The 26,264-nt window shown below is 45.8% G+C and overlaps 1 protein-coding gene and 1 long non-coding RNA gene across 14 annotated transcripts in view; one reads left to right on the top strand and one right to left on the bottom strand.

Annotated features, from left to right (window-relative positions):
* The window catches only part of CEP112 (centrosomal protein 112), a 307,677-nt gene that overhangs the window by 221,086 nt on the left and 60,327 nt on the right, over nucleotides 1-26,264 (top strand). For all 13 annotated transcript variants that reach the window (XM_081580786.1, XM_081580780.1, XM_081580784.1 and 10 more), the window contains 2 exons: nucleotides 16,041-16,103; nucleotides 24,268-24,417. In XM_081580786.1, the coding sequence (XP_081436912.1) occupies nucleotides 16,041-16,103; nucleotides 24,268-24,417 (213 nt within the window). The remainder of the gene's footprint in view (nucleotides 1-16,040; nucleotides 16,104-24,267; nucleotides 24,418-26,264) is intronic.
* Nucleotides 8,995-15,801, bottom strand: LOC145542284 (uncharacterized). Its single transcript, XR_014079745.1, has 6 exons — nucleotides 15,290-15,801; nucleotides 14,338-14,417; nucleotides 13,755-13,941; nucleotides 12,281-12,368; nucleotides 12,088-12,202; nucleotides 8,995-11,287 (listed from the first exon to the last, which is right to left on the bottom strand). It is a non-coding gene; the product is annotated as an uncharacterized LOC145542284 (long non-coding RNA).

Raw genomic sequence — 26,264 nt, forward strand, 5'->3', positions numbered from 1 at the left:
TTTCTGTAACTGTCTTCATTATATATAGTGCCCAATTATATTATCTATCCTTTTTGTATATAATAACCAAATATGAATTTGGTTTATAGATTCCCATGTTTGTGTTTCTTCATTTGCTTCAAATTAAATGAAGAATCTTGAGTCCTTTTCTTTGAGAGAAGGGCATTAGCCTGCGGCTGGTCCCTCATTGTTTTAATGAGAACAAAAGCAAAATGTTCCCGAGTTTTCTGCTTGCAGCTACAAAGCACGTTTAAGGCATAAAAACCTCCTTCATTAAATGCACACACAAAAAAGAGAATTGTTTTGAAGTTCTTAGTATCGGTTTGTATAGGCTGCATTGTAAACTGATACGAAAGAGCCCCCATTATGATCTGTGTGCTTTGGTGCCAGAAGGTTTGTTTCTTATGCTAAATTATTAAGTTCTGTCAGCTGCTGGGCTGTCATATAGAGATACAGTAAATCACATTATATTTTGTCATGGATTACATGGAGCAATAAATTTGGGAATAAAGATCAAAGTCGTTCCACAATCACATCTGAGTGTAGGAGGGATGTTTAACTTGTAGAAAACTGATTTAGGTGAAGCTGTTGCAGTTCTTGTGTGCATTTAAAATGAATTTGTGGATATTTGGTTGAAAATGAATGAGGATCAAATCCCAAAATGACTTTCCATATTTGTATTAAGTTCAGGGACGTTAAATTCTAACACCTAGCTGCGTGGTTTGAATTAGATAGATAATTACATGCCAGAGTGGTGGACTCAGTGTAAATTATATTTATGTATTTTAATTGCTTTCACGAGTAAACCATATATTCCAGTCTATATTTGTTTGGGGTTCAGTTCAGTTCAGTCGCTCAGTCGTGTCCGATTCTTTGCAACCCCATGAATCGCAGCACGCCAGGCCTCTCTGTCCATCATCAACTCCTGGAGTTCACCCAAGCCCATGTCCATCGAGTCAGTGATGCCATCCAGCCATCTCATCCTCTGTCGTCCCCTTCTCCTCCTGCCCTCAATCCTTCCCAGGATCAGGGTCTTTTCCAATGAGTCAGCTCTTCCCATCAGGTGGCCAAAGTATTGGAGTTTCAGCTTCAGCATCAGTCCTTCCAATGAACACCCAGGACTGATCTCCTTTAGGATGGACTGGTTGGATCTCTTTGCAGTCCAAGGGACTCTCAAGAGTCTTCTCCAACACCACAGTTCAAAAGCATCAGTTCTTTGGTGCTCAGCTTTCTTTATAGTCCAACTCTCACATCCATACATGACTACTGGAAAAACCGTAGCCTTGACTATACATAGGACCTTTGTTGACAAAGTAATGTCTCTGCTTTTTAATATGCTGTCTAGGTTGGTCATAACTTTCCTTCCAAGGAGTAACTGTCTTTTAATTTCATGGCTGCAGTCACCATCTGCAGTAACTTTGGAGCCCAGAAAAATAAAGTCAGCCACTGTTTCCACTGTTTCCCCATCTATCTGCCATGAAGTGATGGGACCGGATGCCATGATCTTAGTTTTCTGAATGTTGAGCTTTAAGCCAACTTTTTCAGTCTCCTCTTTCACTTCCATCAAGAGGCTCTTTAGTTCTTTTTCACTTTTTGCCATAAAGATGGTGTCATCTGCATATCTGAGGTTATTGATATTTCTCCCGGCAATCTTGATTCCAGCTTCTGCTTCTTTCAGCCCAGCGTTTCTCATGATGTACTCTGCATATACGTTAAATAAGCAGGGTGACAATATACAGCCTTGACGTATTCCTTTTCCTATTTGGAACCAGTCTGTTGTTCCATGTCCAGTTCTAACTGTTGCTTCCTGACCTGCATAGCACATAATTAGTTATATACTCTAGTAGTAATATTGCCTGACTCCTTGGAACTGACCGTTTTGCTTTTTACTGCATTTAAAATCATTAAAAGTAAGCCAGCTTAAGATCGCTAAGCAACATTGATTATTTAGACCTTGGTGGTTATTACCTTTGTTCTGTGTTACTATAGAAACCCTTTCAGGGTTATCAAAGTTGATGCTATTCATTCATTTGAAACAAGCAATCTCAACTTATTGGGTTCTTTTTACCAAAAAAAAAAACCACAGTAGAAACGAGATGGAGCATGGTGAGCAGAAACTGTATGTTTATATAAATTATGGTTCTAGTGCTTTTATTTAAGAAAGAGCCGTCAGTCACATCCTCAGTTGGCTAGAACAGTGGTTCCCAGATGGGCTGATTATCACAAGCAACAGGAGAGCTTTTAATGCAAATTCCTAAGTCCTAAGCTCCTGGTGGTTCTGACCTCAAATAATATCTTTTTCTTTCACACTGATATCATTTCTCCTAATCTGTTCCTTCCTTGTAATGCTGTTTGGGGAAGTACTTCTCAATGCTGTAGATTATTCACAGACATTTAAGCTTCGCAAAATCATTTGTCACGATTTTGGTTTCTTATTGTGTTTCCTCTTATTACCCTTTCATTGATGTCTTTTTCTCTAGTGAAATCTAGATTTACACTAGTACAATAATAAATCAGTCTGACATTAGATGTAGACAGATCACACCCCAAAACTGATGCGAGGATTCAGACCTCCCCATTCCAAACAGGGTCAGAGTAACGTGTGGGTGGAATATAGATATGACAGCCTGTGATGCTGATTTTGGTCTGGAAGGAAATAAAAGGCCAGTTGGTGAGCGAGGGCTTCAGGTGATTCCCCAAGGCGGGGGTCAGACTAAGATGGGCGCCTCATGGGGGAAAACTGAACAGTTTGAAGAACTCATCCTCTGTAACAGGGGGCGGGGGGGGCTTCCACGGGAAGCATTCTGTCGTTCTATAGATTCTATCTCTGGGCCCCGAGAACTTCTCAGGCTTTTTCCTGTGTCCTCTGATAGCGTCGTGATGCTTCATAAGCCCGATGTGCCCAGATTGGAGCCACTGTTTAGACCATCCCTGTGAAAAGCCCAAAGCAAATACAGGTTTCAGAGAATGGCCTGAGTCGTATGTTGACCACAACTTCTGCGCAAGGAGTCACAGGAGCGGAGACTGGAGAGGCTAAGCCTGCAGAGAGGCTGGGCGCTGGGATCATCCCTGCGGTTCATGTAGAACAACAGGAGGTGCGTGCAGCCAGACAGAACAAGGCAGAAAGAGCAGGCGAGATGGTGAAAAGGCTGGTGTAAAGTCCAGGGGAGGAAAAGGGAAGACCTGGAAGTGAAAATCGGTGAGACGGTCAAGCGTGAGAGAAGAGGATTCTGGGAAGCTCCTGTGTTTCTGATCTGGGGGACTCAGTGATGGTGCGGTTAACAAGCTGAGAACGAGCAGACTCGGGAAGGTGATATGACCAAGGTTAGCTGGGACGCTGGACTCGTGCCCATGAGACAGCTCAGAGAGGGGGCTACCCTGCGCTGGACTGTTTGGATGTGGGTGCAAGGGACAGAGCAGTAGGAAGAGAGAGTAGGAACTCACCCCAACAAAAAGGGGGCTTAAAGCTCTAAGAGTGGACTTTTAAAAAGAGGGCTTAGCTAGGGAAGAGCAGTTGGCATGGGGCAGTTCTCATTTAAAGTCAGCAGAGACCAATAAGCAGTTACCAGAGAGGCGCCTGAAGAATCAAAAGGAGATAGTGTCACGAATGCCAAGGGAGGCAGAAAGTTTAGTAAAAAGTGAGTAAATTCAGTTCAGTTCAGTCGCTCAGTCGTGTCCGACTGTTTGTGACCCCATGAACTGCAGCATGCCAGGCCTCCTTGTCCATCACCAACTCCTGGAGTTTGCTCAAACTCATGTCCATTGAGTCTGTGATGCCATCCAACCATCTCATCCTCTGTAGTCCCCTTCTCATCCTGCCTTCAATCTTTCCCAGCATCAGGGTCTTTTCTTTTTTTTTTGTAAATATGTGTATCATTTTTTTGAATGTAAGGTTTTCTTTTTTCTTTTTTTTTTCTTTTTTTTTAATAAATTTATTTATTTTAGTTGGGGGCTAATTACTTTACAATATTGTAATAGTTTTTGCCATACCTTGACATGAATCAGCCATGGGTTTACATGTGTTCCCCTTCCTGGACCCCCCACCCACCTCCCTCCCCATCCCATCCCTCTGGGTCATCCCATTGCCCCGGCCCTGAGCCCTTGTCTCATGCATCGAACATGGAATGGTGTTCTGTTTCACATATGATAATATACATGTTTCAATGCTATTCTCCCAGAACGTCCCACCCTCAACCTTCTCCCTCAGAGTCCATAAAATTGTTCTATGCATCTGTGTCTCTTATTCTGTCTCGCATATAGGGTTATCGTTACCATCTTTCAAATTCCATATATATGCATTAGTATACTGTATTGTTGTTTTTCTTTCTGGCTTACTTCACTCTGTATAATGGGCTCCAGTTTCATCCATCTCAGTAGAACCGATTCAAATGTATTTTTTTAATGGCTGAGTAATATTCCATTGTGTATATGTACCACAGCTTCCTTATCCATTCGTCTGCTGATGGACATCTAGGTTGCTTCCATGTCCTGGCTATTGTAAACAGTGCTGCGATGAACATTGGGGTACACGCGTCTCTTTCAATTCTGGTTTCCTCAGTGTATATGCCCAGCAGTGGGATTGCTGGGTCATATGGCAGTTCTATTCCCAGTTTTTTAAGGAATCTCCACACTGTTCTCCATAGTGGCTGTACTAGTTTGCATTCCCACCAACAGTGTAAGAGGGTTCCCTTTTCTCCACACCCTCTCCAGCATTTATTGCTTGTAGACTTTTGGATAGCAGCCATTCTGACTGGTGTGAAATGGTACCTCATTGTGGTTTTGATTTGCATTTCTCTAATAATGAGTGATGTTGAGCATCTTTTCATGTGTTTGTTAGCCATCTGTATGTCTTCTTTGGAGAAATGTCTGTTTAGTTCTTTGGCCCATTTTTTGATTGGGTCATTTATTTTTCTGGAATTCAGCTGCAGAAGTTGCTTGTATATTTTTGAGATTAATTGTCTGTTGCTTCGTTTGCTATTATTTTCTCCCATTCTGAAGGCTGTCTTTTCACCTTGCTTATAGTTTCCTTTGTTGTGCAAAAGCTTTTAATTTTAATTAGGGTTAGGGTTAGGGTTAGGGTCTTTTCAAATGAGAGAGTTCTTCGCATCAGGTAGCCTAAGTATTGGAGTTTCAGCTTCAGCATCAGTCCTTCCAATGAATATTTAGGACTGATTTCCTTTAGGATGGACTGGTTGGATCTCCTTTCAGTCCAAGGGACTGTCAAGAGTCTTCTCCACAGTCAACAACACAGTTCAAAAGCATCAATTCTTCGGCACTCAGCTTTCTTCACCGTCCAACTCTCACATCCATACATGACTACTGGAAAAACCATAGTTTTGACTAGACGGACCTTTGTTGGCAAAGTAATGTCTCTGCTTTTTAATATGCTGTCTAGGTTGGTCATAACTTTTCTTCCAAGTAGCAAGCATCTTTTAATGGCTGCAGTCACCATCTGCAGTGATTTTGGAGCCCAAAAAAATAAAGTCTGTCACTGTTTCCACTGTTTCCCCATCTATTTCCCATGAAGTGATGGGACCGGATGCCATGATCTTAGTTTTCTGAATGTTGAGCTTTAAGCCAACTTTTTCACTCTCCTCTTTCACTTCCATCAAGAGGCTCTTTAGTTCCTCTTCACTTTCTGCCATAAGGGTGGTGTCATCTGCATATCTGAGGTTATTGATATTTCTCCCGGCAATCTTGATTCCAGCTTCTGCTTCTTCCAGCCCAGCGTTTCTCATGATGTACTCTGCATATAAGTTAAATAAGCAGGGTGACAATATACAGCCTTGATGTACTCCTTTCCCTATTTGGAATGAGTCTGTTGTTCCATGTCCAGTTCTAACTGTTGCTTCCTGACCTGCGTTTCTCAAGAGGCAGATCAGGGGTCTGGTATTTGCATCTCTTTAAGAATTTTCCAGAGTTTGTTGTAGTGCAGTAAAATCAAAATTTGATCCTTTTGGAAGACTAGAAAACGCAGACTTTCTGGAAGACTAATTGGAAAAATAAGGAGAAGGGACACATACACAAGAAAGGAATTGAGGACAAGGGCTGGAGATCCAGAAAAGACTGAAAGATGTTGAGACTTAATGAGCAACTGTATGCCAATAACACTGAAAATCTCCAACATTCATCAGCTGGCAAGGAGGTAAACAAGTGTGGTGCGTCCACACATGGAATACTCTTTGACTGACGCACACCACAACAAAAGCATGCTAAGAGAAACAGACCAGACACAACAGGCCTCTGTGGTGTGACTCCACTTACACGCCATGTCCTGGATGGGAAAATCCATAGAGACAGAAAGAAATCAGTGGTTGCCAGTGGCTTCGGGGGGAGGACATGACCACAAGTGGGTGTGGGGTTTCTTTCTGAGGTGATGGAAATGTCCTGGAATTTAGCGGTGGTGATCGAGATACAGCTGTATGAATACACTAAGAAACAGTGACTTGTGCAGATTAAAGTGTGAACTTCATGAAATGTGAATTAATTATATCTTACTAAAGCTGTTGAAGCTGAAACTCCAATACTTCGGCCACCGGATGCGAACAGCTGACTCATTGGCAAAGACCCTGATGCTGGGAAAGATTGAAGGCAGGAGAAGAAGGGGACGACAGAGGATGAGATGGTTGGATGGCATCACCGACTCAGTGGACATGAGTTTGGGTAAACTCCGGGAGTTGGTGATGGACAGGGAGGCCTGGCGTGCTGCAGTCCATGGGGTCGCAACGAGTTGGACACAACTGAGCAAGTGAACTGAGCTGAAAGCTATTATTAAAAATGGGAAATTGACAGCGCCAAGTGTGGTTGAAAGTATGGAACAAAAATAGTGCATACACTGTGGTGAGAATACAGAATGTTGGTGGCATTATCCTGTAGAGATGAACATTTGATTTATGAACTGTCAGTTCAGCTCATTAGCATGTGCCCTAGAAATTCATAAATACACACCAGAAGACGTGTACTGGACTGTCCACCAGAAGACATGTACTGGACTGTCCACACCAGCACAGCTCATGGAGGAGGAGACTGGAAAAGTTCAAGTGCCCCTTAACAGATGAATTAGAATGGACTAAAGCCATGAAAATGAAGGAAACACAGCTGCAAATGAAACATCGAGAATGAATCTTAGGAACAATGTTGTGTGAGAAACTGTGTTTCGGGAAATTGCGTAGAACATGGTTGTTCGTATAAAGATAAAAAAAAAACAGTAAAGCTGTGATAAGTTAGAGGTACTTACACAGGTAATATTTTCTAAGTCAGGTAGTAAGTAACATCCAAGAGTTGCGGATTCTCAGGAGGAGATGCAGTGGGCCAGAACGTGCCGGCATCTGCAGTGTGAGATGTTAAGTTGTGTGGTCATTTCAGGAGGGTTCTTTATCGTGTTTCATAAACACACAAAATACCGTGCCCTGTATGTGTCCATTATTATAAACATTGATAAATAAAAGTCATTAGCAATGTCAAAAGCCGCAGAGTGCTTTTGACCAGAGTGCCATCACCTCAGAAAGAAACCCCACACCCGCTTGTGGTCATGTCCTGCCCCCGAAGCCACTGGCAACCACTGATTCTGTCCCCCCAGACTGGGGGACAATTCAGAAAGAAAATTGCTTCCTTAGTAAAGAATCAGAGGCAAGTAGTTATTTTTATGGACTTGAAGTGGAAGGATGAGGAAGAGTGAGGAGAGTTGGCTCAGTGGTAATGCAGGAGACATAGGTTCAATCCTTGGTCTGGGCAGATCCCCTGGAGGAGGGCATGGCAACCCACTCCAGTATGCTTGGACAAAGAAGCCCGGCAGGCTGCAGTGCATGGGGTCTCACAGAGTCGGACACGACTGAGCGCACTCAGGCACGCACTAGGAGAGTCGCCCACAAAGGCCTGATTTGGGCAGCTGCTCTTCCAACGCCTGGCACTGCCGTTCTGTAAGCTCCGCGGCCGCTCAGCTCCGTCTCGTGTCCACCTCATCCACCGGAGCACGCAGCCGGCCTCAGCCTCAGCCCCGCGCCGCCAGCTCACCCCGAGTCCTCCGTCTGCCGCTGCTCCTCCTGCTCACTCTCCTTCCCCTGCGGTCGTCCTGCTCCTCCATGAAGAGCTGGGCTTGGTCCTCCTCGCGGGGCCGACTCCCCGCCCCCTTCTCACTCGCTGTCCTGAACGTCCACCACACCCGCATGGCTAAACCTCAGTCCGGTTTAATCTCTGTGGTCCACTTCATAGGCGCGTTATAAAATCATGGCCAGGGAAGGCAGATAATTTGCCCGTGCTCACACCACCCACGTTGGTTTAACATCAAAGCTGGTGCTGTCACCTAGCATGCTCCACCGCACACCGTTTGGCGCACCGTTTGGCAGCGGTGGGACTCGTCAGTCAGAGCAGCTGGAGCTGGTGAAGAAGACCTCTGTGTGCAGACCAAACGGGAGCCTTGGCACCATACTCCTTGTTGCCAAACGTTTCAGATGTTATTTTTCAGTGAATTGGTGTGGTAAATCTCTCAGTACAGGCAACCCTGGAAAATGACATAAAACTACAGTACAAGCTCTAAGCCATTTTTAGTAATGAAGATCTAATGACTAAATCTCAAGGCTGCCCTCTCAGCACCTTTCTGAACTTCCGAATTATCTGTGAAAGGGACCAGAGCATTTGTTAAGTGTTGAGATTACTGCTTTATGTTGAACTTTCTGCAAACCTAATGTAGCAACCCCCTGCAAATACATTATTTTATAAATTTCCCACTAATATTCATTACATTTTTTTTCTTATACAAGTGAGGCAAAAAGTAGAAAATTTTCTAAAATAAGTAAAACATTAATGGGATCTATGAGTATGCCAAGTCAGCACATCTAACTCCTAGATTCAAAGCTTATTTGAAATAATTGATTGCTTGACCAATAATTCAATTAGAATCGTTTTAACATGTTTTGATGTCAGAAGTCACATATTTGAAATAGATCTTCTCCCTGCTTCCTGAAATGCCAGGCCAATGACTGTGCCACTCACATATAGATCCAGTCAGTATATTAAAATGCATATTATGTGTGCTGACATTTGTTAAATACAGTAGTCATTTTCTTTAACATTTGTCAAATCATGCAACATTAGATTTTGGCATAAAGCATAACAGCGAAGACATAAAAATATTATAGAAGGTAGAGAATCTTAAAAAAGTTAATTGGCCCCGTTTACATTTGGTCTTTGATGATAAATTCTTTTTTGCACATCAGAGAATAGCTGCTTCTCCCCTGGAGCAAAATAAAGTTTTTTTTCCTCCTTCATTCTCTCAAAGTTTGTATTTCTGCCCAAGTATTAAATGCATCTCAGTTTCTGTGGCCTGTGCTTCAGAGAGCTTCTCTGAGGGTGAGCTTTTGAAATATGATTAGATCTTAATTCTTTAACTATTTTCATAAGCTTGTTTCACAGTTTGCATTCTTATTCAGTAATGGGAAGAAAACTCATGTAAATCTTATATGGTCATTTATGGGTGTTAGCCACGTAAGCATGTGTGTTGCAATGGTGAGAAAATGAGTGTCTTGAATTACAGGGAGGGCAGAAAGCCAGCTGCCCCATGTTATTCTTTAGGTTATCTGTCACAGACCTGAAGACCAGTCATTTTAGCCCACAGTATTGACCACAGTTACCAAATCTGTGTAGAGGATGTAGCCAGTATTCGTTTGGCATATTCAGAAATGGGGCCAAATTCAGGAATATGGGCATTTTTTCTGAGAATGGACCCACCAGTAGTTACTGAGGATGATCAGTGGAGATGCTGGTGATGACATCACAGCCCTTTCCAAACCTGTCTAGTTCCTTCCTTCTTTAATAGAGAATATGGCTCCTTTCCAAAAATAGGCATTGACAAAAACCAAGACACTTGGGGCCCCTACTTACTAGGTTAAGGTTCCGGGTAAAGCAACAATATAAAATGACTTAAATCAATTTTATAGAAGTGAATCAAAATTGAAGAATCACTAAATATGACATTTGCTAATGTTTTGCAGTTTAGACCAGTTCGCCATTTTTTCAAGTTAGAATTTGCACATAGTGATGGAAAGGAAGAAGGAGTCTTTAATTAAAGTACCCTTTCTTGTAATGATTGTCTCAAACTGAGAACTTAACTGGGACTCAAAGTAAGATTCAGATGTTCTAGATGCAACAGCAGGACTTGATCTCATTCATAGGAACTTCGTATGGACACAGATGGTTATTAGACTCATCATGGTGATCATTTCATAATGTATGCAAATATCAGGTCATTCTTCAGGACACCAGAAACTAACAAGATATTGTATGTCAACTCAATTTCAATTTAAAAAAGAAAATCATCTTGTGCTATCTTGTGCTGCTAGATAGGGAACTGTACTCAGTACTCTGTAATAACCTATATAGAAAAAGAATCTGAAAAAAGTAGATATATGCACATATAGCTAAATATTAATAATGTACATACCTTTGCTACATACCTGAAACTAACACGACATTGTAAATCAACTATAGACCAATATAAAATAAAAATGTTTAAAGTTAAAAAAATATTTTCAGTTTAAAAGCTTACAAAAAAATCACCTTATGTTAAAATTTATCATCAACCACTCCCTAATAAAGATGAGCTAGAAATTTTAGGAAAAAAATTATAGGGGAAACAGTGATTTCAGAAATACCCTGGTACATGCAAACATTTGTTGTTGTTGTTTAATCAGTAAGTCGTGACCAGCTCTTTGCAACCCCATGAACTATAGTCCTCCAGGCTCCTCTGTCCGTGGGATTCTCCAGGCAAGAATACTGGAGGGGGTTGCCATGTCCTCCTCCAGGGGATCCTCCTGACCCAGGGATCAAACCCGCGTCTCCTGCGTTGCAGGTGGATTCTTTACCGTTGAGCCACCAGGGAAGCAGTTCCTCTGCCGTCTGTCAAAGATGTGACCAAGTTCCAAGATCTTCAGCTATCTGCATTTCATCTTCAGTTTCGAAGGATACTTTCACTAAATATGCAGTTCTAGATTGACAAATTTTTTGCTTTCAGCACTTTAAAGATTCATTATGTTATCTTTTGACTAGTATAGTTTCAGATGAAAAATCCTTACTCTTATCTTTTTAATGTATCCTTTTTCTGGATGTTTTTAAGATTTTACCTTTATTTCAGTTCTTGCGATTTGATTATGATATATCTGATTTGATTTTCATTGTCTTTCTTTATTGTTGTGGTTCATTGATCTTCTTGAACTTGTGGGTTTATAGTTTTCTTCACACTGGAAATTTTTCCACAATTATGTCTTTAAATATTTTCCCAAACTTTCTCCTCCTGGTGAACAATTTCACATATGTTAGTTGCTGTGACATAGTCTCAGAGGGTCATTAAGTTCAGTCTTTGTCTCTCTGACTGTCACTTGGATTTTTAAAATGCCTTTTCTTCATGCTCACTGACCTTCTAGAGTGCCAAATCTGTGATCCCACCAGGGAAACTTTCCTTTCAGATAATGTGTTACTGTGCTCTAGGCTGTTCAGTCCTTTCTTAGTTCTGTTTCTCTCTTCACTGTGTTCAAGTTTTTGTTTAAATACTTGGGTCTGTTTTTAATTCGTATTTTTAAATCTTTGTCTACTAATTCCTCCATCTCTGTCACTTCTGGGTCTAAGTCTGTTGCCTGACTTCTCTCCTGCACACATATTCCTGCTCCTTCTTCTGTCTGGTTATCTTTGATTGTTCAGATCCAGTGTCTGCCTCCTGGACGAAGGCCGGGCGAGTGCTGGGCTTATCTCACTAGTTTCCCACCCTTCCCAGGGGCCCAGTCCTGCGCTTCTTGCTCCCACATCACCTCTGAAAGCAGTGCTTCCTGCATCTTGTCCAGTTTCCTGGCTGTTTACACAGCAGGTTATGTACAGTGCCAGGCACTCTATTCCGGCCAAATGTAAAGTGTGTATTTTATTTATGCTTCCAAGCTTATACCTTTATTTTGAGGTAAAAGACAGAGATTTTTCAAGTTGGAAAGTTCTGTAAATATATTAAATACAAGTATTTGTTATGAATTCTCTGAATATTTCTGTTGGCAGAGAAGTACAGAGTTACATATTAACATCTGGCACCAGTGGCCATACCGCACTCACAGTGTTTGACGAAGCATCAGGTGATCCTGCAAAGCTTATGAGTAGAAGACACTGCACAGTAAACTGAGCTTTATGCTGCATTTCAAGATTCTGGGAAGCATCTTTCTCTTTAATCCTAAAAACAAATACATTATTCAAAGATGTATGCTATTATACTTTTAAAAAAACTTCTCTCTATAGAATCTGGGCTTGCCTTGAACATGAGTATTCCAGACGAGTCTCCTAATTTTCATCTCCTCAGGTCATGTTCTTAGAAATCATGAATGCCTGGACTTTCACCACTAATGATAGGAAATGAGAAAAAAAAAAGGGGGGGTGGGGGTGAGGAATGAAGGACTCTTTTGGAATTAAGACAAAATACCCTGCAGGAAAAAGGTAGCAATTAAAATGATTAACCATCAACACTTTTGTGAAAGTTATCTGGTGCTCCTTTCCAGGAGAGTTTAAAACCCAAGAGTTTGATGGGAATCACAGGGAACGTGGACGACCACGCTGGACTCCAGCAGAGAAGAGTGAGCTGAGGAAGCTGCCAGGGAGCAGCAGAGGGACCCGCGCGCCGGGGGCGGGAGGCCAGGCCACGGGGGATGGGAAGTCGAAGGACGGCGGCGAGAGCAAAACCACTTTCTCGTTTCAAGATCTTCCTCTCATCTGTTATTCTGAGTCTGTTCAGGTCATGCTACAGATGATTGTTGGAAAATTGTGTTTCTAAATAGTAAGCATAGCTGTAAAAATAAGATTTAGATTAAAATAACTAACCCTAACCTAATTTTATGTATGGAAATAAAATGGACAGTCAGTACATCCTGAGAATAAAATTATTCAGAAGTGTTTTAGAGGCAGTTTGCATCGTAACTGAGCTGTAGAATTTCAACAGTGCTAAACTAGAGCTTTTTAGACTTACTTAAGAGGAGTTCAGAAATCCAGGCAGCTGTGATTTAGGCTCCAACAGTAAAGGTCTTGCAGGGTGATACGTTCATTTTATTTCTTCAGTTAGTCTTATTATTCCCCAGAGTATTGATTCTGCTCCCTGTGGCTCTAGCAAGGCCTGGAGGTGTTCATGTCTCACCAGCTGGCCTCACTTTAAAGCCAACATTGTTGATTTCAAGTGGCCGGAATGCTTCCTGGATTCCTGGGGCTCAAACTGACCCCTCTGCCTCTTCTCTGCCTGGCTTCCTGGGTGACTGTTGACACCTGCCGGCACACCTGGAATCTCCCAGAAGCGTCCTCTGCTGTCCCTGCAGAGGTCCCCGGGAACCTCTCCTTCTGCACCCCGACCCGGGGATGCAGTATTCCCTGCACCCCCACCCTGTCCTTGACTCGAGGACACGGCTCCGCTAAAGCTTAGCCCCCCGGGTCCGCGCCCTCCTCAGTCAGGTCTCCCCGTCTTCCTACACACAGCTGTGCTGTCCCCCTACAAAAAGCAAACCAGCAGCAGCCCTTTCTCCCTGCACCTCCCCTCCGACCTCCAGCCCATCTCTCCGCTGTTTGGTAGCAGAGTCTGGACCCTCGGCCCGGGCTCCCGTCTGTCCCATGTCCTGGGCTCCCCGGGGCACTGGGCCCACTCGGCTGGCGTCTGGACCACCGGTCCCCCTCACGCCCACCTTGACACTCTGGAGTATTGACGAAAGCATCTTTAAATTAAAAAGTACTGGCCGAGACAGATGCACCTCGTGAGTTTCTCGCGGCCTCGGTTTTGTCGAGAGTGGTTTATCCATCACGGAGCCGTCGGGACTCTGAGTCCCTGGGAGAGCAGCCGCAGTCACGTCCGGCCCTCTGGGGGCTCCAGGTGGGAGGGCCTCGGGGGGCGCTGGGGAGCTTGTCATGAAACGCAGGGCTGTGCAGTTAGCTCAGGTCCTGTAACAGACCCCATGGGCGCCTTGTCAGGAGCAGAAACGCCCCCAGTGGCTGGGGGGGCGGGAGCCCGCCGTGGGCGCCGGCGGGAGCCCCTCCACACACACACACACACACACACACACACGCACGCACGCACGTGCGCCGTCTCACTGCGGCTGCGCACGGGCCCCGGCAGGGCGGGCCTCTTACAGGCTGATCCAGGCCCCAGAGCTCTGCCCACAAGCCTGTGGCCCCCCCAAAGATGTGTGTGTGTGTGTGTCTCAGCGTGTCTGACTCTGTGCGACCCCACTGACTGTGGCCCGCCAGGCTCCTCTGGGTTGGGATTCTCCAGGCCAGAATATTGGAGTGGGTGGCCATGCCCTCCTCCAGGGGATCTTCCCGACCCAGGGATCGAACCTGTGTCTCCTGCATTGCAGGCGGATTCTTTACCGTCTGAGCCTCACTCCAAACACCTTTACTTGGAGATGGTTTGCTCCCTGGAGAGATGGAATGAGAGAGGAGACCCCGGTACAGCTCAGGGTTAAAATTAAAACGCAATTGTACAAGAATCAGTGTCCTGAACATCTAGGCGCCGTTTGAAAACCTTGGTCACCAGGTGTGCGCCTCCAGGCGGTGAACCCGAGGGCGCAGCGCTGGGCGGTCAGATGGTGGCGTGGGCGAGTCCGGAGCCGGCGCGCACCCATCCCCAGGCCTGCCCGTTCTAGAGGGCGGCGCTTTAAATAAGAAAGGACACCGAAGGTCACCCAAAATGCAAGGCAATTTCTATGGTGAAAAACAGACCAAAACTGGCTAGCTCAGCAAGGAAATAAAGGAAACTAAGAAAAAATACAGATGCTCTAGAGAGTAGAAAGAAAATGTGTGTGTGTGCGCGCGCACGTGCGTGTGTGCATGGACACACAGAAGTGTCTGGGTGTGTATGGAATTAATCCCCCGGGAGCAGTGGGACCCTGAGAGGCCCTGGGCCGGCGCTCCCCTGTGGGGTGGGTGCCAGCTCCCTCGTGCCCTCGTGCCCTGCGTGCGCCGCTGGGGCGGTTACTGAAGCTCTCTGCACCTCAGCTTCCTCGGCCCTTATCAAAGGGGGCGTGATTGTGCTGTTCAGAGAACAACAGCAGAACTCTTGGAAATAGAAATAGCATGGCAGAATTTTTTAAAAATCCAAACTTGAGAAATCAGTACAAAATATTGATATCAAAAAGACAAGGTAATAGAAAATAGAAACAATAAGAAAAAGAGACGATAAACCTGAGAGGTCTAGTCATCAGAGCTGCAAAGACAGGCGGGCGGAGAGAGGAGACAGAGGGAGGGAGGGTCGGGGGAAGAGAGGAAATGGGACAGTCATGACCAAAACCTGTTCTGGAATGAGGGCCGCAGGCCCAGACCGACAGGGCCGGCGCGCTGCCTGCGCAGTGAGTGGGACGGGAGGCCGGCGTCTTCACTGTGGCGTCCCCGTCACGGAGGATAAAATGGAGACGCGAGGCTCCCAGAGACAGCAACGCAGCTCACACGCCGGCCCGGAGCTTGAGTGCAGAGGAGAGAACGCAGCTCTCGGGGCGTGGGCTGGTTCTGGGAAGGCCACCCCACTTCCCGGGCACAAACACGGGGCGCTCTAGATGTGCTCGTCACTCCAGGAAAGGAGCGCAGGGCAGGGGCTCAGATCTCAGCGCGGCACCTCTGAGTTTCCCCTCTGCCTCCGTTCTTTTATCTCTAAACTAAGGGAAAGGGCTTTAAATTTACCTCCCCCTCCTCCGCCCCACCCCCTCCCCTGGTTCCCTCTTCCTGCTCGTTCCTGTCTCCTCCCCTGCCCCTCTGAGCCGGCACACTTCTGCTGGGTCTATTTCTGTCTCTCGTTCTCCCTTTCTCTTTCCACAGAAGTCTGTGTTTGCCTAATAATTGGCAGGAGAGATCTTTTTTTTCTCTTTTGCTTTTTAAGTGATGAATAGTTGGCGTTAGATCAAAGGCAAGGCCTGTGGTTTTCTGGCTGCCCCAGAAGGGCGTTGCGGCTGGCGGCCGGCCCAGCGCCTGGTGATGGGCGTGTGCAGAGATACCAAGCTGACAGGTCACTGTATGTGTGTGTGTGTTCCTGTCCGTGTGTTTTTCAGGCCAACAGCAGGCTGAAGCAGATTGAGAAGGAATACACCCAGAAGCTTGCCAAGTCTTCTCAGGTAAGAACGTTAAACAAACCAGAGCCAAACCAACGAAAACAGGAAAGAAGCCTCAGCATAAAGGGGTTTGCACTTTACAGCCCAGCGCACCTCTTTCCAGTCTTTTTATAGATGAGTATCATATTTTGATAAGTATACGGGTAAATAAAATAGGTTTTTAATATTGCAGTCTCAATTTTTAAAAATCAGGCAAATCAGACCATTTGAACCAATGCATACAGCCAAGTCACGTGCGCTCGGATGCTGTGAAACCAGCCTGTGCACGTGGACAAGCCCAGGCTGAGCCACATCTCACAGGGGCAGGAGATAACACACCTACACTTGTGATAGAAACATTTGTGATACCATCTGAGCTCTTCTGCAGTGTTCCATCTTTCTTCACCTAAATGCTGTTTGAACTGTGGTGCCAGAGAAGACTCTTGAGAGTCCCTTGGACAGCAAGGAGATCAAACCGGTCGATCCTAAAGGAAACCAGTCCTGAACATTCATTGGAAGGACTGATGCTGAAGCTCCAATATTTTGGTCTTCTGATGCGAAGAGCTGACTCATTGGAAAAGACCCTGATGCTGGGAAAGGTTGAGGGCGGGAGGAGAAGGGGGCGTCAGAGGACGAGAGGGCTGGACGGCGTCACCGACTCGATGCACACTTGCTGTGCTTAGTTGCTCAGTCGTGTCCGACTCTTTGTGGCCCCGTGGACTGCAGCCACCAGGCCCCCTCTGTCCATTGGATTCTCGAGGCAAGAATACTGGGGTGGGTTGCCATGCCCTCCTCCAGGGGATCTTCCCAACCCAAGGATGGAACCCAGGCCTCCCTCATTGCAGGCGGATTCTTTAGTGTCTGAGCCACCAGGGAAGCCCCTCAGTGGACATGAATTTGGACAAACTCCAAGATATGGTGAGGGACCAGGAGGCCTTTTGTGCTGCAGTCCATGGGGTTGCAGAGTCAGACACAGCTGAGTAGCTGAACAGCAGCAGCAAAAAGCTGTTTAACAACAAGATTCAAAATGGCAAGTATACCGAGTTAAATTAGCAGCTCAACTATTGACTCCTTTTGGGGGAAAGAAAATTTACAGGCCCGAGCCCCAGCGATTGCGTCTTGCTGTGTGTTGTTACTGCAGTAGTTTTAGTAGAAGGTTTTCTGCACAAGTTGTTATAAAGATCTCCTTTGGTATCACCCAGGGGATTCCAAGCATTCCTTGGCTATGTGAGTCATTCTGGAATAAACAAATGCTGATTTTCATCTTACCGATGGCGAGATTAAGCCATTTCATTTTGTAGACATCATATCTAATGATTTTTTAAATCAGCTTTTCTTAGTATTTTCGCCATGAGTACAGTGAGATGCGGCAGTCAGCTGAAATGTTTGTGCCTTTTTACAGGTCACCGAACAGTGGTGTTACTGGTAACACCACAGCAAAGCGACAATAAAATTAAGAAATTTATGGGTCCCTGATCATATTGACTGGAGGAGGAAATGGCAACCCACTCCAGTATTCTTGCCTGGGAAATCCCATGGACAGAGGAGCCTGGCGGGCTAGAGTCCAGGGGGTTGCTAAGAGTCTGACAAGACTGAGCAACTAAACGACAGAGGCGGCAATCACAATGACTCATTCAGTCCTCGTTCTCGGGAACTCGGGTTAGAAACTATTACTGGCCCCATTTTTCATTTGAGAAAACTGAGACTCGGAAAGGTGACGTCACACAGGTTAGCACATGACTAAGCCAGGAGCCAGCCTGTCTTCCAGCTGGAACGGAAGCTCTTAACCTGACACCACCCATCTGACCCAACCCTCACGTTTTTAATATGGCAAAACTCTGCTGAATAACTATGAAATTTCTTAAGTTCTACAGTTATTGCTAAAATGTGCATGTATTATCTAGTCCCCATCCCATCGCGGGAAAAGGCTCTGGCGACCCACTCCAGTACTCTTGCCTGGAAAATCCCATGGATGGAGGAGCCTGGTCAGCTGCAGTCCATGGGGTCGCTAAGAGTCGGACACGACTGAGTGACTTCACTTTCACTTTTCACTTTCATGCATTGGAGAAGGAAATGGCAACCCACTCCAGTATTTTTGCCTGCAGAATCCCAGGGACGGAGGAGCCCGCTGGGCTGCCGTCTATGGGGTTGCACAGAGTCGAACACAACTGACGCGACTTAGCAGCAGCAGCAGCATCCCATCGGGAAAGCAAGAAGTCTTTGTCTAAGTGAAGACTGATGTGTTTATCTGGAAGCTGAAGGCAATTCTTGATTGCCCTTCTCTCAAGAAAGAGAACAGGGAAATGTTCTTTTTAATCCACTGAGAAAGGGTCTTCTAATCAAAAGAAATCTAATTACTCCACCAGCTAAACTAGAACATGAAAACACCCCAGCTGGCATCCCCTCACATCCTGCTTATGGTGCTTTATGCTGAACGAGGAGGCGGGAGGCAGCTGAGAGTGAGAAGGAGACCGCTGATGGAAAGGACAGGATGAGCAGGGTGTTTCGGTTTATCTCAGGGGAGGTGTGAAGGAGGCTGACTAGTCCTCGGTGAAACAGAAGGAACCTGAGTGGTGTGGAAGCACACCTGAGCCCTCTGAATACCTGCCCCACCACTTGGGTGACGCGGGCCCACGTCCTGCCGCCTCCAGAGTTCCCTGTGCTCACCCGTGAAGCTAGGAGCAGCGGTGACCTCAGAACCGCTCAGCGCAGGGAGGGCCTGGGACCCGGCGAAGGCCTTCACGCCGTGAGTTCTCACCGGAGCTCGAGAGACAGGAGAGGTGGGGGCGGAGGATGGAGAAGAATGGAAGGAGCAAGAAATCGGTTCTTTTAACTTTATTTTGGGCGCTCAGGAATTGATGGAGCCTCCCTCCAAAATCTGGAGAGGCGGTGCGGCGCTGACCATTTCCCCGAGTTAGGGACGTGCAATGGCAGCCCACTCCAGTACTCTTGCCTGGAAAATCCCATGGACAGAAGAGCCTGGTAGGCTGCAGTCCGTGGGGTCGCGAAGAGTCAGACACGACTGAGCGACTTCACTTTCACTTTTCACTTTCATGCATTGGAGAAGGAAATGGCAACCCACTCTAGTGTTCTTGCCTGGAGAATCCCAGGGACGGCGGAGCCTGGAGGGCTGCCATCTATGGGGTCGCACAGAGTCGGACACGACTGAAGCGACTTAGCAGCAGTAACAGTAGCAGCAGGGACGTGCAGGAGGCAGGGAGCAGAAATCAGCTGTGACTGCCGTTGCACACCATGACCACCACCATCCATACGGGAGGGGCAGGGCGACCCCCAGAGAGAGGGTCCCCCTGGCCCGACCTCCTCGTCAGAGGCGGGAGGGGCCACCAGGACGAGCGTACCATAGTATAAAGCTTGACGTGCGTGTGAGCGCGCGTGTTTCCATCTGTGAACTGGCATTTGAGAAGCACTGGCCTACAACCCAGTCAGTTCAAAGAAGCAGATGATTTAAAAATAAACATTATGAGACGGATCTGCGGGCTGACTTTCACTGTTTTCCCGAGATAGTATGCTGGAATCTCTTAACTCGTATCTCAGCTGAGGGGAGTGCCAAAAGCAAAGCTGCTTAACTGTTTATCAGATTTTTTAAAATCCTTCTCGCCAAAAAAAAAAAAAAAGGCAGTAAGATGAACACATTAGTAATGAATGCATGGTACCTGGGGGAGCATTAGGTTAAATTTGGAAAATATTTTAAATATTTTCCTCCCTTGAAGGAAGTTACTTTATCCTTAAGATTTTATCAAGCTGTAGGACCTCATGGCTCGTGGCCCCTGCACCCTCGTGGACCGGGGATGGTGCCCCCTGACTCCCTCCCCAAGGATGCTCAGTGTCCCCCCGATGGTGATGCTGGCACCCTCTCTGGGCACATTCCCAAATACAGTTTCCATCAGAACCGCACATTTGTTCTTTTTTATCTTAACATTACATATTAACCTTGCCTTTTCATCTTTCATGTGGTCTTCCCCACTCAACTGACTTACCTGGTGGCCATTTTTCAAAGAAAAATCTTGCCATCTTACAGGAATGTAGATAGTGTGGAGACGTGCTGGTGGAGCCCCCCCCCGCCGTGGCCCCCTGCGCCCCCGCTGGTGCAGACAGGAGCCCAGGCGCAGCCCCGTCCCCATGGCCCCCCGCACCCCCACTGGTGCAGACCAGAGCCTAGGCACAGCCCCGTCCCCCGGGTCTTGCGCCACCTTGCCCAGCCACCCAGAGGGCACGTGCACCCCCTCCCTCTTACTTCTAGGATCTTTGTTCAGTGTTTGCCAAACCCTGCCAAGTACATTGTATTTTAAAGAAGAGTTTTATGAAAATCTTGACTATACTATGATCTGAAAAACAAGAGTTAAAAATGAAAGCCTACCCTCTATTTAGAACCCTGTTACTTTTGAGACCTGGTAAGACCACCGACATCTATGCAGAGTCGCAATTGCTTGACAGTAATGATGAACTATCATAGCTTTCAATGGTTAGGTTGCTCCCAGCATTAGCTCCATATAACTTTGCTTTTGCTTCCCCAGATACTAATTTTCAATATGCACGTGGAAATGTTCTAATCCACTTCCTCTAAAGCTAACGCAGGGTAGATGTTTAGTTGAGTTGTGGCATTTTGTTCTATGATTTTTAATATGATTCAATCAAAACCAGCAGGGTTTGATTATGATTGTGTATGTCAGTTTTTGTTTTTCTGAGAAACTTTTTGCATTATCATTCTATGAAAAGACTGTTTGTGCGTGCTCAGGCGTGTCTGACTCTTTATGACCCCATAGACTGTAGCTCTCCAGGCTCCTCCGTCCATGGAATTTTCCAGTCAAGAATCCTGGAGTGGGTTGCCGTTTCCTCCTCCAGGGGATCTTCCCGACCCAGGGATTGAACCTGTGTGTCTTGCATCTGCAGGTGGATTCTTTACCACTGAGCCTCCTGGGAAGCCCTGTGAAACCCTATGAAAAGACTAGATTATCTCAATATAATCATACTATATTATAATCATAATATAATTGTGGATCATAGTTCCATGACTTCAATATCTATCAAGTGCCAGTAATGTGCACTGAAGAGAAGATAGTCTGTCTTACATGCAAGGGCTACAGCCAAGACCTAATTAATCTAGTTAGCATGATTACTTCTCAAAGTAAACCTAAAACTACTTCTAAAGTTATCCACATTTCAGTCACCTCTCTAAATTCATCACATCTGTCAGCCTCTCAAACAATTTCATTGTGAGGCATTTTACCTAAAGTGTTTTGAAACTCTTCCTGTATCATCTTCATAAGTTTTAAAATGCAACTTTCCAAAGATAATCTCATTATTTCTCCCAAAGGAATCTCATTATTCCTGCAAAGAATGTAAGGTTTCATTTTCTAACAAAAGCAAGCGTGTTCCTTTCAGAACATCCTGCCCTTCACCCGTTGTTCCTTCCAAAACATGCAGTGACTTCTTTTTGATGAATGCGCGTCATAAATCTTCTGAAAGGAAGAAACCCATATCTCGTGTCCTTGTGGTCATTTGAAGAGCTCCCAATTTTTTTTTTTTTATCTTCAGTCTTGGTCAGTTGGAAGCGAATCTAAATCTTAGTAATTTGTAAAGACATGAAATTACTTTGTGCTTTAACAATGCATCGTGTAATCATGGTGTTCAGTTCAGTTCAGTCGCTCAGTCGTGTCCAACTCCTTGCAACCCCATGAATCGCAGCACCCCAGGGCTCCCTGTCCATCACAACTCCCGGAGTCTACCCAAACCCACGCCCATTAAGTCGGTGATGCCATCCAGCCATCTCATCCTCTGTCGTCCCCTTCTCCTCCTGCCTCAATCCTTCCCAGCATGAGGGTCTTTTTCAATGAGTCAACTCTTCTCATGAGGCGGCCAAAGTATTGGAGCTTCAGCTTCAACATCAGTCCTTCCAATGAACACCCAGGGCTGATCTCCTTTAGGATGGACTGGTTGGATCTCCTTGCAGTCCAAGGGACTCTCAACAGTCTTCTCCAACACCACAGTTCAAAAGCATCAATTCTTCAGTGCTCAACTTTCTTTATAGTCCAACTCTCACATCCATACATGACCACTGGAAAAACCATAGCCTTGACTAGACGGACCTTTGTTGGCAAAGTAATGTCTCTGCTTTTTAATATGCTATCTAGGTTGGCCATAACTTTCCTTCCAAGAAGTAAGCGTCTTTTAATTTCATGGTGAGGGATGTACAAATTGACAGGTGGTGAAGTTGCACAGAAATAAACACACAGGCACAGTGAACACACTACAGAACTCGTCATTTCCACCACATTGTAGTTTACCCAACTTGAAACAGTGCAATAGTCATTGAAATAGTTATTGTCACTATTTGGCCCCAGGTTCTTGTGAAATATCCATTTTGGGTTTCATGTGGGGCCGAGGGCGTCTGGCTGTTCCTTATCTCTGGCTCCTCTGGCTCCATGACTGCGAGCTGATCATTCTGTGCCTCAGTTTTTGACATTTACTCTAAGAATTTAACCTTCCCTGTTTTGTAGAAGTGCTATGAGAATGAACTGAATTGATGCCAACTTGGAAACATTTAATCAGAATTCAAAAAACAGATGAAAACATCTTGATTCTCAGTAAATGAATCCGTCTGCTCCTTGAAGAAGGTTCCAGTTTGCATTTAAAAAGTTAATATAGTCTGTCATTTATTTCACACTTGTCTTCCATTTGATTATTTCCAAAGTTTAAGTGTTGGACTCAGTCACAGTGAGCTTGCGCACTTCTCAAAGCACAGATGTCCCTTGTTGGGGTGAACGCTCTATTTGTCACTGCGTGTGCTCAGTGGTTCGGTCGTGTCCAACGCTTCAACCCTATGGACTGTAGCCACCAGGCTCCTCTGTCCAGGCAAGAGTACTGGGGTGGATTGCCATGCCCTTCTCCAGGGGATCTTCCCGACCCAGGGACTGAACCCGCATCTCTTGTGTCTGCTGCTTTGGCAGGCAGGGTCTTTACCACTAGCACCACCTGGGAACTCCATGTCAACAGTAACAGCCAATGTTTCTACGGGACTTGGCTTCTGGAAGACTCCAGACAGTTCCTGTTTACTGCCTCATAATACTGTACTCTAGTTTTGTTCTCAAAACACAGTTGAAAAACTGAGCTTCAAGGAAAACACAGAACTGAGTGGTCCAGTGTTTCTCGCCAACCAGCCCTTCTCCAGTAGACCCAAAAGTGCAAGGACCTAACCTACCATGAAAGTCGTCTCTTCTTTTATTAGAAGGGAAAGCCGTTTCCTGCTTCTGAAAGGAAGTTTGTTGAATTGCTGTTGAGTTTTAAAGGAAATGGAGACATCCAAACCCAAAGAAGAGTAATGCTCCCACTAAACCTATTAAAGAGAAAGGGCCCTCACCCGATTATTTGAGGCCACAGAGGGGACCCAGTGACGGAAGAGAGCCAGTCCCCCATTGTGGAGGAGCCACAGTGGGCTCTGTGGCCCCAAAATAAACTTTCAGGCATCTATGAGTCAGGAAGAAAGCAACCTGTTGGGAGCAATATCAGGATAAACTCTTCAACCCCAAAACCTTGTTTAAAAGGAAGACAGGGCGGGAGCTAGCCAAGGGGAAGCGCCTAGCAAGGCAGCCCACCCGGGTGGCGGTCGGGACTCTGCCTGTATCCTAGTCGTGCGCTGGGCTCTTTCTCTGCCTCCGTTTCCCCCTCTGTGGAAGACGGGCGGTGACGGTGCTAGCCGCACAGTAGTAACTGACACAGGAATGGAGGTGCTTAGCACAGTACTCGAGCGTGAGCGCACACTCAAAAACCACTGTGTAGAACCAGGTGGCTAATGAAGAATGGACTCTGATGATTTTCTTTGGTTATTAGAGCTCAATGTATTATGAAAGTCAAAATAGCTTTTTTTTTCCCACTCCAGCAAGAATGTTTCTCGGTAAAATAAATCCTGACACATTTCATATTTTCGGGATCACAGATGTTCTTTCCCCCGATGAGTAAATACTGTGGAATGTTATAGTGGGAATGGCTTCCAAGCGAGTTTGGTTCAGCAGTTGCTCACCATTCACAGCTTTCCCGTGTGGAGTCTCCTGCGCTAGTGTGCGCGGCGCTCGCTGCGGCCGCGCCTCTCTGCAGGCGCGCCCGGGAGGCTCGGTGCGCGAGGAGGGCTGTGTCTGAGGCCCGAGTCGCAGCGCATGCTCTCTCGTTGCAGGTGATCGCGGAGCTGCAGGGCACCGTCTCCTCGCTGCGGGAGGACAGCAGCCGGCAGCAGCTCGCAGCCGAGCGGCGGCTCCAGGACGTCGTGCGCAAGTTGGAAGATGAGAAGCAGCAGCTGATCAGAGAGAACGAGCGAGCCGTCCAGGTAAGGCACTTTTGCGTGGCTGCTGGCTGGCGAGGCGGCCGCAGGCACTGGTGTCTGGCGTGCCCGCCAGCCTCACGTGCGCTGGGCTCTGATGCAGCCGGCCCTGCGAGGCCACATGCCCGCGGGGACAGGCCACCGCAATCCCAGCACGCTCACAGCCGACACATGCTTGAGAGAAGCCCCATGCCCACCTCAGGCCCCTTGGAGCCGCTTCTGGCCAGAGCAAGCACGTTGGCACCGCTGGCCAGTAAACACACAGGCAGCTCCCGTTTACCTGCCGATCGCCCACTGCGTCCCCCGACCTGCGGAGATCTGATGTGTGGACACCGGCTCTGTGGTGGTGAGGCCCCTGGGCAGGTCTACGGTCACAGGGCAGCGTCATCCTGACTTCACTGCAGAGAACATGGATGTAAGCGTCTGCGTCATGTGGGGTTTAATGTGAGGGTGAGCGTCTGGAGCCTTTATAAGTAACATTTAAAGAGAACAAAGCATATTAAAGAATTCCCAGCAAAAGTGCTCAGCGCATGTAGGGTAATCATATCAGTACAAAGCACAGAAAAAGAAAAGGAGCATTTGGGCTTTCTCACGCATTTTCTGCCCAGTCCCTCCATCTTTCTGGCTTCTGGCTTCTGGCCTGTTGTAGGCCATCCGCCTGATTTGGGGGAAAGTCAGTGTCAGCGTCACTTGCTTTTTCATATATACCCCTTATGCCTGGACAGCAGCGACTAGAAGGAAAAACCTTAAGATGTGGACAAAACCTTTGAGGCCAGTATTCCCTGCCTCCTAACCAGGGGTGAGGCCATATTTTGTCATTCATGAGATTTTCCCTGTATTTTTCCATCTGTGAGCATTTCTTTCCCCCCTATATGTGATGAGACGAAAAAAAGGTGTTTCTTTTTTCATATTCTGATAATTTTTTTAAAATCTTTGAATGTCATTTATAAATGCAGGAAAAAGCCTGCATTGGTTTGTAGAACTCTTTTGCTTTGTATGAACTAAGTTGACTACTTTCTTTCAACTCTTTTTCTATATAAAGATCACATTTTAAGTGAATTTCTTTTCTACTCGAAATCCAAATACCGCATGGTAGGTAATTTCCAAATTTTAAATAAATAATTGGATCCCAACATATGAAAAAGGGAAAACATCTATTTACTCCATAACAACATAATTTCTAGTATTGTTTCTTAAAGATTAAAAAAATCTTGAAAGAAATATAATTCATATAACTGCCTAGTTTTGTTTATTTTTGCAGTTGTAATCCATTTACCTATTAAAACGGAAAAACCTTTTGATCCTAATTTCCAGCCAACCGTCAAATCATAAAGACTAAAGTTGAAGTTAAAAGATGACAGACATACATTGACACACATACATTGCGCTTCCCCAGTGGCTCGGTGGGTAAAGAATCCGCCTGCGATGCAGGAGGCACAGTAGACGCAGGTTCGATCCCTGAGTTGGGAAGATCCCCTGGAGAAGGAGATGGCAACCCGCTCCAGTATTCTTGCTTGGGAAATCCCCACGGACAGAGGAGCCTGGTGGGCTACAGTCCATGGGGTCGCAAACAGTCGGACATGACTAAGCATGCAGGCACGGCATACATATACATATATATATTTATATTTATATTTGTAATATATAATGAGCAAAACTTAGATACCTGAAAATAATTAAAATTGCAATGTAGATAAGATGTAGTTGAGTTTTGATTCATTCACTTATACTATGGTTGAAGTGCATGACTTTTTCTTTACTAACCTATATCAGTGTGTTAATGTGTTAACACTTGTTGACTTGCTTTTTTTTTAGGCTATATCACAAAAATAATAAGAATGATAGCTAGTGTT

Source organism: Giraffa tippelskirchi, chromosome 3 (genome assembly GCF_054371585.1).
Source record: "Giraffa tippelskirchi isolate mGirTip1 chromosome 3, T2T-mGirTip1v1.2.pri, whole genome shotgun sequence".
In the NCBI taxonomy this organism is placed as follows: Eukaryota; Metazoa; Chordata; class Mammalia; order Artiodactyla; family Giraffidae; genus Giraffa; species Giraffa tippelskirchi.